At 36.8% G+C, this 13969-nt stretch overlaps 1 protein-coding gene across 1 annotated transcript in view; it reads left to right on the top strand.

Annotated features, from left to right (window-relative positions):
- Positions 1-13969, top strand: part of LOC101966927 (sodium/glucose cotransporter 1) — a 75136-nt gene that overhangs the window by 28340 nt on the left and 32827 nt on the right. The window contains exon 7 of the mRNA XM_078038908.1: positions 3511-3731. Coding sequence (XP_077895034.1) covers positions 3511-3731 — 221 coding nt within the window. The remainder of the gene's footprint in view (positions 1-3510; positions 3732-13969) is intronic.

The following is a 13969-nucleotide window of genomic DNA, read 5'->3' as shown; positions in this document are numbered from 1 at the left end:
TATATATTTTAATAGAATCAAAATATAAAGTTTACAGGGATATAGTTATTCCTTTAAGTAAAAAGGAATGTTATATGGCACAGTATGACAACATAGTTGCCATAATTAATTGAGTATTCCATAATATCTAGTAGAAAGGATTTTGAATGTTCCCAACAGAAATGATCAATGACTGAGATGATAGATATGCGGTTCCCCCATCTGACCATTGTACATTGTATACATGTATTGAAATGTCACATTGTGTGCCCTATGAATGTGTACAATTAATTTGTGTCCATCAAATATAAAATGCATGTTTTAAAAATACAGTTTTATGCCATTCTTCCAACACCTGTTGCATAGACAAATTTCTACCCAACAAGTATAGATCTAGTGTATCATTTTTATTTTGTATATATAATAATTTTTATCAGAAGGTACTCACATCAAAGAGCAAAGTCATGTGAATTATCACAAGGTGAATACATACTAATGACCAATAACCAAGACAAAAAATTGTGGTTTTGTTCCCTTCTTTCCAAACTTTTTTTCTTTTGCCCAGGACCTTTAGTATAGTATGGAATAAAAATGGAAAGAACAGGGGTTGGGGTTGTGGCTCAGTGGTAGAATGCTTGCCTAGCATGTGTGAGGCACTGAGTTCGATCCTCAGTACCACATAAAAATAAACAAAATAAAGGTCCATCAACAACTAAAAAATATTTTTTAAAAAAGTGGAAAGAACAAACATACTTGCCTCATTTCTAGTCTTAGAGGGAAAACTTGGAATATTCCAACATTAAATAAAATATTTTCTGTCAATATTTTATAGATGTCCTTTGTCAGACTAACAAAGTTTCCTTCTATTACTAGTTCACTACAAATTATCACAAATTACTTTTGAATTGTATCAAGTGTTTTTACCACACCTACTAAGATGATTTTTTTTCCTTTTCCTATTAATTCAGTGAACTATACTGACTTGATTTCTAATGTTAATTCAACTTTCACTATTGAAATAAACCCAGTTTTGACAAAGATACTCCAAATTCCTCTCTAAAATAGCTATCTAACATATTCTCATGTCTGAGAATGTGGCTCAGTAGGAGAGAACTTGCCTAGCAAATGTGAAGCCCCTGGATTTGATCCCCAGCACCACAAAAAAAGGAAGAAGAAAAAACTGCTAACTTTTATCCTTTTATCTTTAGCAGTATATGATAATGTGTATCCTAACCTCATCCTCTGCCAACACTCAAATGTTTTTAAAACCTTTAAAATTTTTGCCCATTTAACAGATTTTTTAAGTATCTCACTTCTTGTTTTTGTTTCAATTTAAAGTTTCCAAATACTGGTTAGGCCAAGCATTTTTTACTTACTTAGTGACTGTTTGTATTCCCTCTTTTATAAATTACATGTTTAACAATAAGTGTTGGTGAGAATGTGGGGGAAAAGGTACACTCATACATTGCTGGTGAGACTGCAAATTAGTGCAGCCAATATGGAAAGCAGTATGCAGATTCCTTGGAAAACTGGGAATGGATTCACCATTTGACCCAGCTATCCCTCTCCTCAGTCTATACTCAAAGGACTTAAAAACGGCATGCTACAGGGACACAGCCACATCAATGTTTATAGCAAAACAATTCACAATAGCTAAACTGTGAAACCAACCTAGATGCCCTTCAGTAGATGAATGCATTAAAAATTTGTGGCATATATACACATTGGAATATTACTCAGCAATAAAAGAGAACAAAATCATGGCATTTGCAGGCAAATGGAATGGCATTAGAGAAGATAATGCTAAGTGAAGTTAGCCAATCCCCAAAACATAAATGCCAAATATTTTCTCTGATATAAGGAGGCTGATTCATAGTGGGGTAGGGAGAGGGAGCATGGGAGGAATATACAAACTCTAGATAGGGAAGAGAGGTGGGAGGGGAAGGAAGGGGGCATGGGGTTATAAACTCTAGATAGGGAAGAGAGGTGGGAGGGGAAGGAAGGGGGCATGGGGTTATAAATGATGGTGGAATGTAATGATCATCATTATCCAAAGTGCATGTATGAAGACACAGATTGGTGTGAACATACTTTATATACAACCAGAGATATGAAAAACTGTGTAATAAGAATTGTAATACATTCTGCTGTCATTTATTTTTTAAAAATCAATTAAAATTTTTAAAAAATAAATTACATGTTTATATTTCCTGCCATATTTCTTTCCAGTAGTTTTTCTTGATCAGTGATGCACATGAATCTTTTATATATGAATCTTTTATATTCACATATATCTTTTCTATGTGAATCTCTTCTTTCAGGCTAACACTTTTAGTGTGATTTCTATCATATAAATTTTAAATTTTGAGGTCATAATTGTCAACCTTCTTTTTTCTTTTTTTAAATATTTTTTAGTTATTAATGGACCTTTATTTAATTTATTTATTTATATGTGGTGCTGAGAATTTAACTTAGAGCTTCACACTTGCTAGGCAAGCACACTACTACTCAGCCACAGCCACAGCCACAGCCACAGCCCCTTCCTTTTCCTTTTCATATCATGTTTAAGAATGTGCTCACTAACCAAAGTTATAATGATGTTCTTCTGTTGTCTTCTAATATCTTTGTAGCTTTGTGTTTTACCTTTCTTAATCCACATGAATTCATTTTTATAAATGCCATGAGATGGCTTTTGCTAAATCCATAGTCATTCAGTATCCTCTTATTGGTCAGTCTTGAATCCAAATGACTCTGAACCCACTTCAAAAATTGAGTGCATTTCAAAGGAACATGATTTTATATGCCAAAAAAATAAATAAAACATTGTTAAGTAGATTTTTAAAAGTTTTTCTTTAATGTTAATATTTTATGTCACTTAGGGTATCAGGGAGAAATGCCATAGATTCTGAAGAAAACTTCAACTAGGAAGTTTTATAAACGTTTTTCTGACATTTCAAGAAAAAGGATATTAATCTTTGTTTTAGTCAAGATTCTTTAGATAATACATGATATAATTTTAGTTCAAAACTGGTATAGGCAAATAAGCATTTTCTTGGCTCTTAAAAATAAAATATTTCAGGAGCACCTTCAGGCATAACTGGATCTAGGGTTCTGAGTGAACTGTAAGCTTCAAACTTACATATTGGCTCAGAACACAGTGGAAGAAGCAGTCTTTGTCTATTTCTTCAGCAGAAGAATCTTAGAGCATATTCTGAATAGGTTTCATTTCCATTCCTCATACATCAGTTGTTACCAGGAGACAGGAAATGTTGGCCAGGCCTGGGTCATGTACCAGATTAGAATAACAGACAGTTTGACCAGGCCTATCTAAAAGCACACTCTATGGAGTATAGCAGAGAAGAAGGAAGAGCTGGTCTTTCCTTAAGCACATGAGGTCTTGACTACATGTCACTTCATTGCCCTTTAGAGATAAGATACAGTCAATCACACTGGCTCTTACTGTGTAGTCTTAATTCTTCAGTCATGTGTTACTATGCTCTTTAAAGAACTGATAAATATCATTTTTTTAAGCCTTTAGTGAAGTGGGAGGATATGAGGGGATGGCACATAAGTACTTCCACGCCATCCCAAGTGTGATCAGCGAAGGAAACTGGACTGCCAAGCCAGAGTGCTACATGCCTCGCCAAGATGCTCTTCATATCTTTCGAGATGCCATCTCTGGAGACATCCCCTGGCCTGGCCTCATCTTTGGCACCACTACTATCTCCTTGTTCTACGGGTGCGCTGATCAGGTAATTAAAGACAACACTAAAGTGGCTGTCTTGGAGATTGGGGGAAGGGAGGATCCTTGGAGCATTTCAAGCATGGCCACACTTTCTGCATCCACAGGCAACTGTGGCCTGCCTACTCTCCATGGTAAGGTTTCCCTTCCAATTTTTATTGTCTAAATAACTTTCTAAGTAATTCTCTTTAAAGTGGTTTCGTGAAGCTGGAGATATGGCTCAGTGATACAGTGCTTGCCTGGCATGTGTGAGGCTCTGGGTTCAATCTTAAGCATGGCATAAATAAGTAAATAAATAAATAATTTTTAAAAAGCTATTTCCCCCACAGTCCCATCTAAAACACATTGACTCTTTTTTTAAAAAAAAAAATCTCTTCCTTATCATTGTCCCAAAAGTACAACCTTTTGTAAGTGAAAAATAGCTTTATTTTATGTTCTGATTGTAACAGTGATACCTTCTTTTAAAATACCATTATTGCATTGTGAAGCATATATCAAAAGACTGTTTTAATCAGATTTTTCATCACTGTGACCCAAAAACCTGACAAGAACAACACAGGAGGAGGCAAAGTTTATTTTGGCTCACAGTTTAGAGTTCTCAATCCATAGATGGATGACTCCAAGGTGAAGCAAAATACCACGGAGAAAGAGTATGGCAGAGGAGCTCAGGACATGATAATCAAGAAGCAGAGAGGGCTCCACTTACAGGGGACAAAATATAAACCTCAAAGGCACACCCCAGTGACCTACCTCCACACTAGCCACACCCTACTTACCTACAGTTACCACCCAGTTAATCAAGTGGATTAATTCACTGATTAGGTCAAGGCTTTTTATAACCCAGTCATTTCTGCATTGTCTAACATATGAGCTTTTGGGAAATACCTAATATCCAAACCACAACACCATCTTATTCATACATGTAAATTTTAAAGAAGAGTGAAACTGAACATCTGTGTGACCATTACCACAGTTAAGAATAGAATATAGCCATTACCTTAGAATAAAAATGATGCATATTTAATATTTAAAGAAGTTATGAAAAAAAGAAAAGTTCAAAGATGAAATTGCCAAAATCCCATCAAGAAGTGATAGCTACAATGTTTTGGTGAACATGCTTCTACACACCTTTCTGTATGTATAAAAAAATAGAGATGTATGAATTATTTTACATAAATGAAATTAGTTTACCTTTTCTCTCTGTCACCTTTTGGGTTTCTTTTTACTAAGAAATATGTTGCAGGAGCTGGCAGTATTACAGTGGTAAAGTACATGTTGAACATGAACAAGACCCTGGACTCCATTTCTAGAACCACACACACACACATACACATACGCACACATGTTACATCTTTACAATTAAAATTATGTGTGTGTGTGTGTGTGTGTGTGTGAGACAGACATCTTTTTGTGTCAATGTCAACATTTTCATTTTTAATGGTAGCACAATCTCTGCTATATAATGTAATAAAATGTATTTAACTAGTTCTTAGTTGACGGATGTTAAATAGTTTGCAGTGTTCACTACTAAAAACACTGATGCTATGGAATCATCTCTGGGCATTTCTTGGGCCTACATCTCTGTAATATCTAACTCCTAGCTACCTTTCAGTAAATGGTGCTTCTTCAATTACATTTCCTAATTCTTTATTATTTACATATAGAAATAAAATTATATTAGGATACAGGTCTTATATCAGCTACTTTGCTAATCTCATTTATTGTAATAATTTTATATAATTTTTATAGGTATACAGTATATCATCTTCAGAAAATGAAGAGTTTATTCCTTCCATTTCTGTTCTTCAGCTTTTGCTTATTTGTCTTTCTCACTGCACCAACTTGGACTTCAGCATGTAAAACTGTATCAAGCATCAGCTGTGGTTGGAGAATTTAGCATTCCCCTCCACAAAGTCATCAAGCAAACAAAAGTAAGAACTATCTAGAATCTAAGCAGAGCAGCTAACAGGTTTATTTATATAGTGGTATAAATTTGTATATCTTAGTTGTGAAAAGTTCTATATCCAGTAAACAGAAAATAAACATTCTTTTCAAGCACATTTACAAGTATTGATCATAATTAGATTATAAAACGAAGCTTTATTACATTATTAAGGATCAGTGTCAGGGGCTGGAGTTGTAGCTCAGTGGCAGAGCGCTTGCTTAGCATGTGTGAGGCACTGGGTTTGATCTTCAGCACCACATAAAAATGAATAAATAAAATAAAGGTATTGTGTTCATCTACAACTAAAAAAAATATTTTTAAGAAAGGACCAATGTCATATAAGCTACATATTCAGAGTAGTGCAAAAAGGAGAAAATAATAAAAGGATAGTTTTAAAAATTCCTTATGTCTGAAAATTCAGTGACATGTTAAATATAAGCATAAAGTTATTCATAAAAATTATACTTAAAACTGAATGCCAATGAAAACACTACATGTTAACTTTTAGAGCAGATTGCAAGCAGCACATTAAATATGCATTTCAGGAGACCTGAAAGTTTAACTATAATGAACTACCATTCATATCCAGAAATTGAGTAAGTAGCCACAGAGGGGGAAAAGGAAAAGAGAAATAAAGAGATATAGCCAGTGAGAAATAAAACAATAAAGACAAAGGCAGAGATCAATGAAGTAGAAAGTAAAAATGTAGAGAGTGCTAGTAAAACCAAAAGATTATGATGTAAATGCTGCTTCAATAGTTGTTAAGACTATGTTGTTTAAAAAATAATGACAAGGAAAAAAATCTGTATGTGATCAGTACAGATGCTTTTTTTCCAAATATTTCTATCCATGATTGCCTGAATTCCCACATGCAGAATCTGTGGTCAGAGAGCCAACTGTATAACTATACCCAACATGTTTTGACTCTTTAAATCATGATACTAAATAAGTTAGACATGAAAGTTTATGTCCTATCTGGTTATATTTGTACAAAATTCAACACAGGAAATGCTAAGTTATATTATTTAGGGAAGCACACTAAATGACAAAAGGAAGAAATAGTCATTAAATCAGTCATTTCTTTTTTAATTTTTTTAATTGTTCTAATTAGTTATATATGACAGTAGAATGCATTTTGACACATTGTACAAAAATTGAGCACAGCTTCTCATTCCTCTGTTTAAATATGGTGCAGAGTCACACCAAAAGTATGTAGGGTAATAATGTCCATTTCATTCCACTGTCCTTCCCTTCCTCATACCCTGTTCCCTCCCCTCAATCCCCTCTGCACAATCCAAAGTCCCCTCATTCCCCTCCCATTATGGATCAGCATCTCCTTGTCAAAAAAAAAAAACAAATAACATTTAGCCTTTGATTTTGGAGGGTTTGGCTTATTTCACTTAGCTTAGTATTATCCGTCTCCATCCTTTTTCCTGCAAATGCCATAATTTCATTCTTCTTTAAGGCTAAATAATATTCCTTTGTGTATATGTACCACATTTTCTTTATCCATTCATCTATTAAGGGCATCAAGATTGGCTCCATAGTTTAGCTATTGTGAATTGAGCTGCTATAAACATTGGTGTGGCTGCATCACTGTAGTATGATAAATTCTTTGGTTATAAACTGGAGTGGGATAGCTGGGTCAGATGATGATTCCATTCCAAGTTTTCTGGGAATCTCCATACTGCTTTCCAGAGAGGTTGCACCAATGTGTAATCCCACCAGCAATGTATGAGTGTACCTTTTCCCCCACTTCCTCTCCAACATTTATTATTGCTTGTGTTCTTGATAATTGTCATTCTGACTGCAGTGAGATCTCAATGTAGTTTTAATTTGCATTTCTCTAATTGCTAGAGATGTTGAACTTTTTTCATATATTTGTTAACCATATCATATTTCTTCTTTTGTGAAGTGCCTGTTCAGTTCCTTTGCGTGTTTATTGATTGGGTTATTTGGTTTTTTGGTGTTAAGTTTTTTGAGATCTTTATATATCCTGGAGATTGAGGCTCTGAGGTGCAAATGGCAAAGATTTTCTCCCATTCTATAGGCTCTATCTTCACTTTTTTGATTGTTTCCTTTGCTGTGAAGTTTTAGTTTGATACCATCCCATTTATTGATTCTTGATTTTACTTCCTGCACTTTAGGAGTCTTATTGATGAATTTGATTCCTAAGCTAACATGATGGAGAGTTGAGCCTACTTTTTTATTATAGTAGGCACAGGGTCTCTAGCTTAGGTCCCTGATTCACTTTGAGTTGAGTTTTATGCAGAGTGAGAGATAGGGGTATAGTTTCACTTTGCTACATATGGATTTCCAGTTTCCAGCACTATTTGTTGAAGAGGCTATCTTTTCTCCAAGGTATGTTTATGATGCCTTTATTTAGTATGAGATAAGAGTATTTATGTGGGTTTGCCTCTGTGTCTTCTGTTCCATTTCCTTGGTCTTCATGTCTGTTTTGGTGCCAATACCATGTTGGTTGGTTTTTTGTTTTTGTTTTTGTTTTTTTTTACTATAGCTCTGTAGTATAATTTCAGGTCTGGTATTGTGATGCTTCCTGCTTCACTTTTCTCACTAAGGATTGCTTTGGCTATTCTGGGCTTTTATTTTTCCAAATGAATTTCATGATTGCTACTTCTGATTCTATGAAGAATATCATCAGAAACCTAATAGGAGTTGCATTAAATCTCTATAGCATTTTTGATAGTATGGCCATTTTGACAATACGAATTCTGCCTATCCAAGAACATGGGAGATCTTTCCATTTTCTAAAATCTCCTTCAGTACTCACCGGCAGAACAGGCCCAGCAACCCACACAGGGGCAGAGCCACCCCAGCGCCTGCTAGGTAGGCAGACCTGCGACCCACCGGCAGAACAGGCCCAGAAACCCACACAGGGGCATAGCCGCCCCCCCCCCCGCGCCTGCAAGGTAGGCGGACCTACGACCCACCAGCAGAACAGGCCCAGCGGCCCGACAGCCTGGTAGATGCATCGCCCCGGTTGGGGGAGGGGCAGAGCCGCAGCCCTTGCCTGCTAGGTAGGCGGATCTGCGACCACCAACAGAACAGGCCCAGCAGCCTGCAGAGGGGAAAAGACGCCTCAGCGCCTGCAAGGTAGGTGGACCTGCGACCACTGACAGAACAGGCCCAGCGGCCTGCAGAGGGGCAGAGCCACCGCCCTTGCCTGCTAGGTAGGCAGAGCTGCGACCACCGACAGAACAAGCCCAGCGGCCTGTGGAGGGGAAGAACGGCCCCAGCGCCTGCAAGGTAGGCGGAGCTGCAACCCACCAGCAGAACAGGCCCAGCGGCCCAACAGCATGGTAGATGCATCGCCCTGGTTGGGGGAGGGGCAGAGACGCCCCCCGCGCCTGCAAGGTAGACAGACCTGCAACCAACAGACAGATCAGGCCCTGCTGCCCATGGAGGGGCAGAACTGCCGCCCGCATCTGCAAGCTAGGCAGACCTGCTACCGACAGAGCAGGCCCCGCGGCCTGCCGGTGTGGTAGGCACATTGTCCCAATTGGAGGAGGGGCAGAGCCGCCGCCTGTGCCTTCGAGGGAGACTTTGAAATTATACAAGAGCAATATAAATATATAGGGGGAAAAGTCAATAACACAACAGTTTCACCAAGCAGAAAGAAACGCGAGCAGTATGAAAAGACAAGGAAAGAAAGGACCACAAGCAATGCAGGTCAACTCAATGTTAGAAGAGGTAATATCTGCAGCAGATGGAATATCAGATAAATAATTCAGGATATACATGCTTCAGATGATCTGGAGTCTCAAGGAAGACATTAGACAGCAAAATCAGACAATGAAAAATCACTTCAACAATGAATTACATAAACAAATCCAAGAAGCAAAAGATCAACTATACAGGGACATAGAGGTTATAAAAAACAAACAAACAGAAATCCTAGAAATGCAGGAAGCAATAAACCAACTTAAAAACTCAATTGAGAATACTACCAGCACAGTAGAACACTTAGAACATCAGACAATGAAGACAAAGTATTTCAACTTCTAAAGAACATAGACAGCTCAGCAAGAGTGTTAAGAAACCATGAGCAGAACATTCAAGAAATATGGGATAACATAAAGAGACCAAACCTAAGAGTCATTGGGATACAGGAAAGTATAGAGGTCCAAACCAAAGGAATGAGCAATCTATTCAATGTAATAATACGAGAAAACTTCCCAGACTTGAAGAATGAGACAGAATCCCAAATCCTAGAAGCCTACAGGACGCCTAATGTGCACAATCATAAGAGATCCACACCTAGACACATTATAATGAAGATGCCCAACATACAGAATAAGGAGAGAATTTTAAAAGCTACAAGAGAAAGGAAGCAGATTACATTTAGGAGTAAACCAATCAGGATAACAGCTGATCTTTCAACACAGACTCTGAAAGCTAGAAGATCCTTGAATAACATATTTCAAACACTGAATGAAAATGGGATCCAACCAAGAATTGTGTATCCAGCAAAATTGAGCTTCAGGATGGAAGATGAAATTAAAACCTTCCACGATAAACAAAAGTTAAAAGAATTTGCAACTAGAAAACCATCTCTTCAAAACATCCTCAGCAAAACATTACAGGAAGAGGAAAAGGAAAATAACAATGAAAACCAACAGTGGGAGGTAGTACAGTAAAGGGGGGAAAAATAATCAAAGACGAAAAACTAACCATGTTAAGTAACATAAATAAACAAATATGGCTGGAAGAACAACCCATATCTCAATAATAACCCTAAATGTTAATGGTTTAAATTCACCAATTAAGAGACACAGGCTAGTAGAATGGATCACAAAACAAGACTCAACAATATGCTGCCTACAGGAAAAGACATACATAGACTGAAGGTGAAAGGTTGGGAAAAATCATATCACTCATTTGGACTACGGAAACAAGCGGGAGTGTCCATACTCATATCAAATAAAATAGATTTCAAGCCAAAGTTAATCAAAAGGGATAAAGAGGGACACTATATACTGCTCAAGGGAACCATACACCAACAAGACATAACAATCATAAATATATATGCCCCAAACAACGGTGCTGCTGTGTTCATCAAGCAAACTCTTCTCAAGTTCAAGAGTCTAATAGACCACCATACAATAATCATGGGAGACTTCAACACACCTCTCTCACCACTGGACAGATCTTCCAAACAAAAGTTGAATAAGGAAACTATGGAACTAAATAACACAATTAATAACCGAGACTTAATTGACATATATAGAATATACCACCCAACATCAAGCAGTTACACTTTTTTCTCAGCAGCACATGGATCCTTCTCAAAAATAGATCATATATTATGTCACAGGGCAACTCTTAGCCTGTATAAAGGAGTAGAGATAATACCATGCATCTTATCTGATCATAATGGAATGAAACTGGAAATGAACAATAAAAGAAGGAAGGAAAAATCATGCATCACTTGGAGAATGAACAATAGGTTACTGAATGATCAATGGGTTATAGAAGACATCAAGGAGGAAATTAAAAAATTCTTAGAGATAAATGAAAACACAGACACAACATATTGGAATCTATGGGACACATTGAAAGCAGTTCTAAGAGGAAAATTCATTGCTTGGAGTTCATTCCTTAAAAAAAGAAAAAACCAACAAATAAATGATCTCATACTTCATCTCAAAATCCTAGAAAAAGAAGAGCAAAACAACAGCAAAAGAAGTAGAAGGCAAGAAATAATTAAAATCAGAGCTGAAATTAATGAAATTGAAGCAAAAGAAACAATTGAAAAAATTGACAAAACTAAAAGTTGGTTCTTTGAAAAAATAAATAAAATTGACAGATCCTTAGCCATGCTAATGAAGAGAAGAAGAGAGAGAACTCAAATTACTAGCATACAGGATGAAAAAGGCAATATCACAACTGACACTTCAGAAATATAGAAGATAATCAGAAATTATTTTGAATCCTTATACTCCAATAAAATAGAAGATAGTGAAGGCATAGATAAATTCCTTAAGTCATATGATCTGCCCAGATTGAGTCACGAGGATTTAGACAACCTAAACAGACCAATATCAATTGAGGAAATAGAAGAAATGATCAAAAGACTACCAACTAAGAAAAGCCCAGGACCGGATGGGTATACAGCAGAGTTTTACAAAACTTTTAAAGAGGAACTAATACCAATACTTTTCAAGCTATTTCAGGAAATAGAAAAAGAGGGAGAACTTCCAAATCCATTCTACGAGGCCAACATCACCCTGATTCCTAAACCAGACAAAGACACTTCAAAGAAAGAAAACTACAGACCAATATCTCTAATGAACCTAGATGCAAAAATCCTCAATAAAATTCTGGTGAATCGGATACAAAAATATATCAAAAAAAATTATGCACCATGATCAAGTAGGATTCATCCATGGGATACAAGGCAGGTTCAATATACAGAAATCAATAAATGTTATTCATCACATCAATAGACTTAAAGATAAGAACCATATGATCATCTCGATAGATGCAGAAAAAGCATTCAACAAAGTACAGCATCCCTTTATGTTCAAAACTCTAGAAAAACTAGGGATAACAGGAACATACCTCAACATTGTAAAAGCTATCTATGCTAAGCCCCAGGCTAGCATCATTCTGAATGGAGAAAAATTGAAGGCATTCCCTCTCAAATCTGGAACAAGATAGGGATGCCCTCTCTCACCACTTCTGTTCAACATAGTTCTCGAAACACTGGCCAGAGCAATTAGACAGAAGAAAGAAATTAAAGGCATAAAAATAGAAAAAGAAGAACTTAAATTATCACTATTTGCAGATGACATGATTCTATACCTAGCAGACCCAAAAGGGTCTACAAAGAAACTATTAGAGCTAATAAATGAATTCAGCAAAGTGGCAGGATATAAACTCAACACGCATAAATCAAAGGCATTCCTGTATATCAGCAACAAATCCTCTGAAATGGAAGTGAGGACAACCACTCCATTCACAATATCCTCAAAAAAAAAAAAAAACTTGGGAATCAACCTAACAAAAGAGGTGAAAGACTTATACAATGAAAACTACAGAATCCTAAAGAGAGAAATAGAAGAAGATCTTAGAATATGGAAAAACATACCCTGTTCATGGATAGGCAGAACTAACATCATCAAAATGGCGATATTACCAAAAGTTCTCTATAGGTTTAATGCAATGCCAATCAAAATCCCAACGGCATTTCTTGTAGAAATACAGAAAGCAATCATGAAATTCATATGGAAAAATAAAAGACCCAGAACAGCAAAAACAACTCTAAGCAGGAAGTGTGAATCAGGCGGTATAGTGATACCAAATCTCAAACTATACTACAGAGCAATAGTAACAAAAACAGCATGGTACTGGTATCAAAACAGGCAGGTGGACCAATGGTACAGAATAGAGGACACAGAAACCAATCCACAAAACTATAACTATGTTATATTTGATAAAGGGGCTAAAAGCATGAAATGGAGAAAGGATAGCATCTTCAACAAATGGTGCTGGGGAAACTGGAAATCCATATGCATCAAAATGAAACTGAATCCCTTTCTCTCGCCATGCACAAAAGTTAACTCAAAATGGATCAAGGAGCTTGATATCAAATCAGAGACACGGCATCTGATAGAAGAAAAAGTTGGCTCTGATCTACATACTGTGGGGTCGGGCTCCAAATTCCTCAATAGGACACCCATAGCACAAGAGTTAATAACTAGAATCAACAAATGGGACTTACTCAAACTAAAAAGTTTTTTCTCAGCAAAAGAAACAATAAGAGAGGTAAATAGGGAGCCTACATCATGGGAACAAATCTTTACTCCTCACACTTCAGATAGAGCCCTAATATCCAGAGTATACAAAGAACTCAAAAAATTAAACAATAAGAAAACGAATAACCCAATCAACAAATGGGCCAAGGACCTGAACAGACGCTTCTCAGAGGAGGACATACAATCAATCAACAAGTACATGAAAAAATGCTCACCATCTCTTGCAGTCAGAGAAATGCAAATCAAAACCACCCTAAGATACCATCTCACTCCAGTAAGATTGGCAGCCATTCTGAAGTCAAACAACAACAAGTGCTGGCGAGGATGTGGGGAAAAGGGTACACTTGTACATTGCTGGTGGGACTGCAAATTGGTGCAGCCAATTTGGAAAGCAGTATGGAGATTTCTTGGAATCTGGGAATGGAACCACCATTTGACCCAGCTATTCCCCTTCTCGGTCTATTCCCTAAAGACCTAAAAAGAACATGCTACAGGGACACTGCAACATAGATGTTCATAGCAGCA

Source organism: Ictidomys tridecemlineatus, chromosome 2, assembly GCF_052094955.1.
Source record: "Ictidomys tridecemlineatus isolate mIctTri1 chromosome 2, mIctTri1.hap1, whole genome shotgun sequence".
NCBI lineage: Eukaryota > Metazoa > Chordata > Mammalia > Rodentia > Sciuridae > Ictidomys > Ictidomys tridecemlineatus.
The sequence above is the reverse complement of the archived record's forward strand: the minus strand, read 5'-3'. Positions and strand labels throughout refer to the sequence as shown.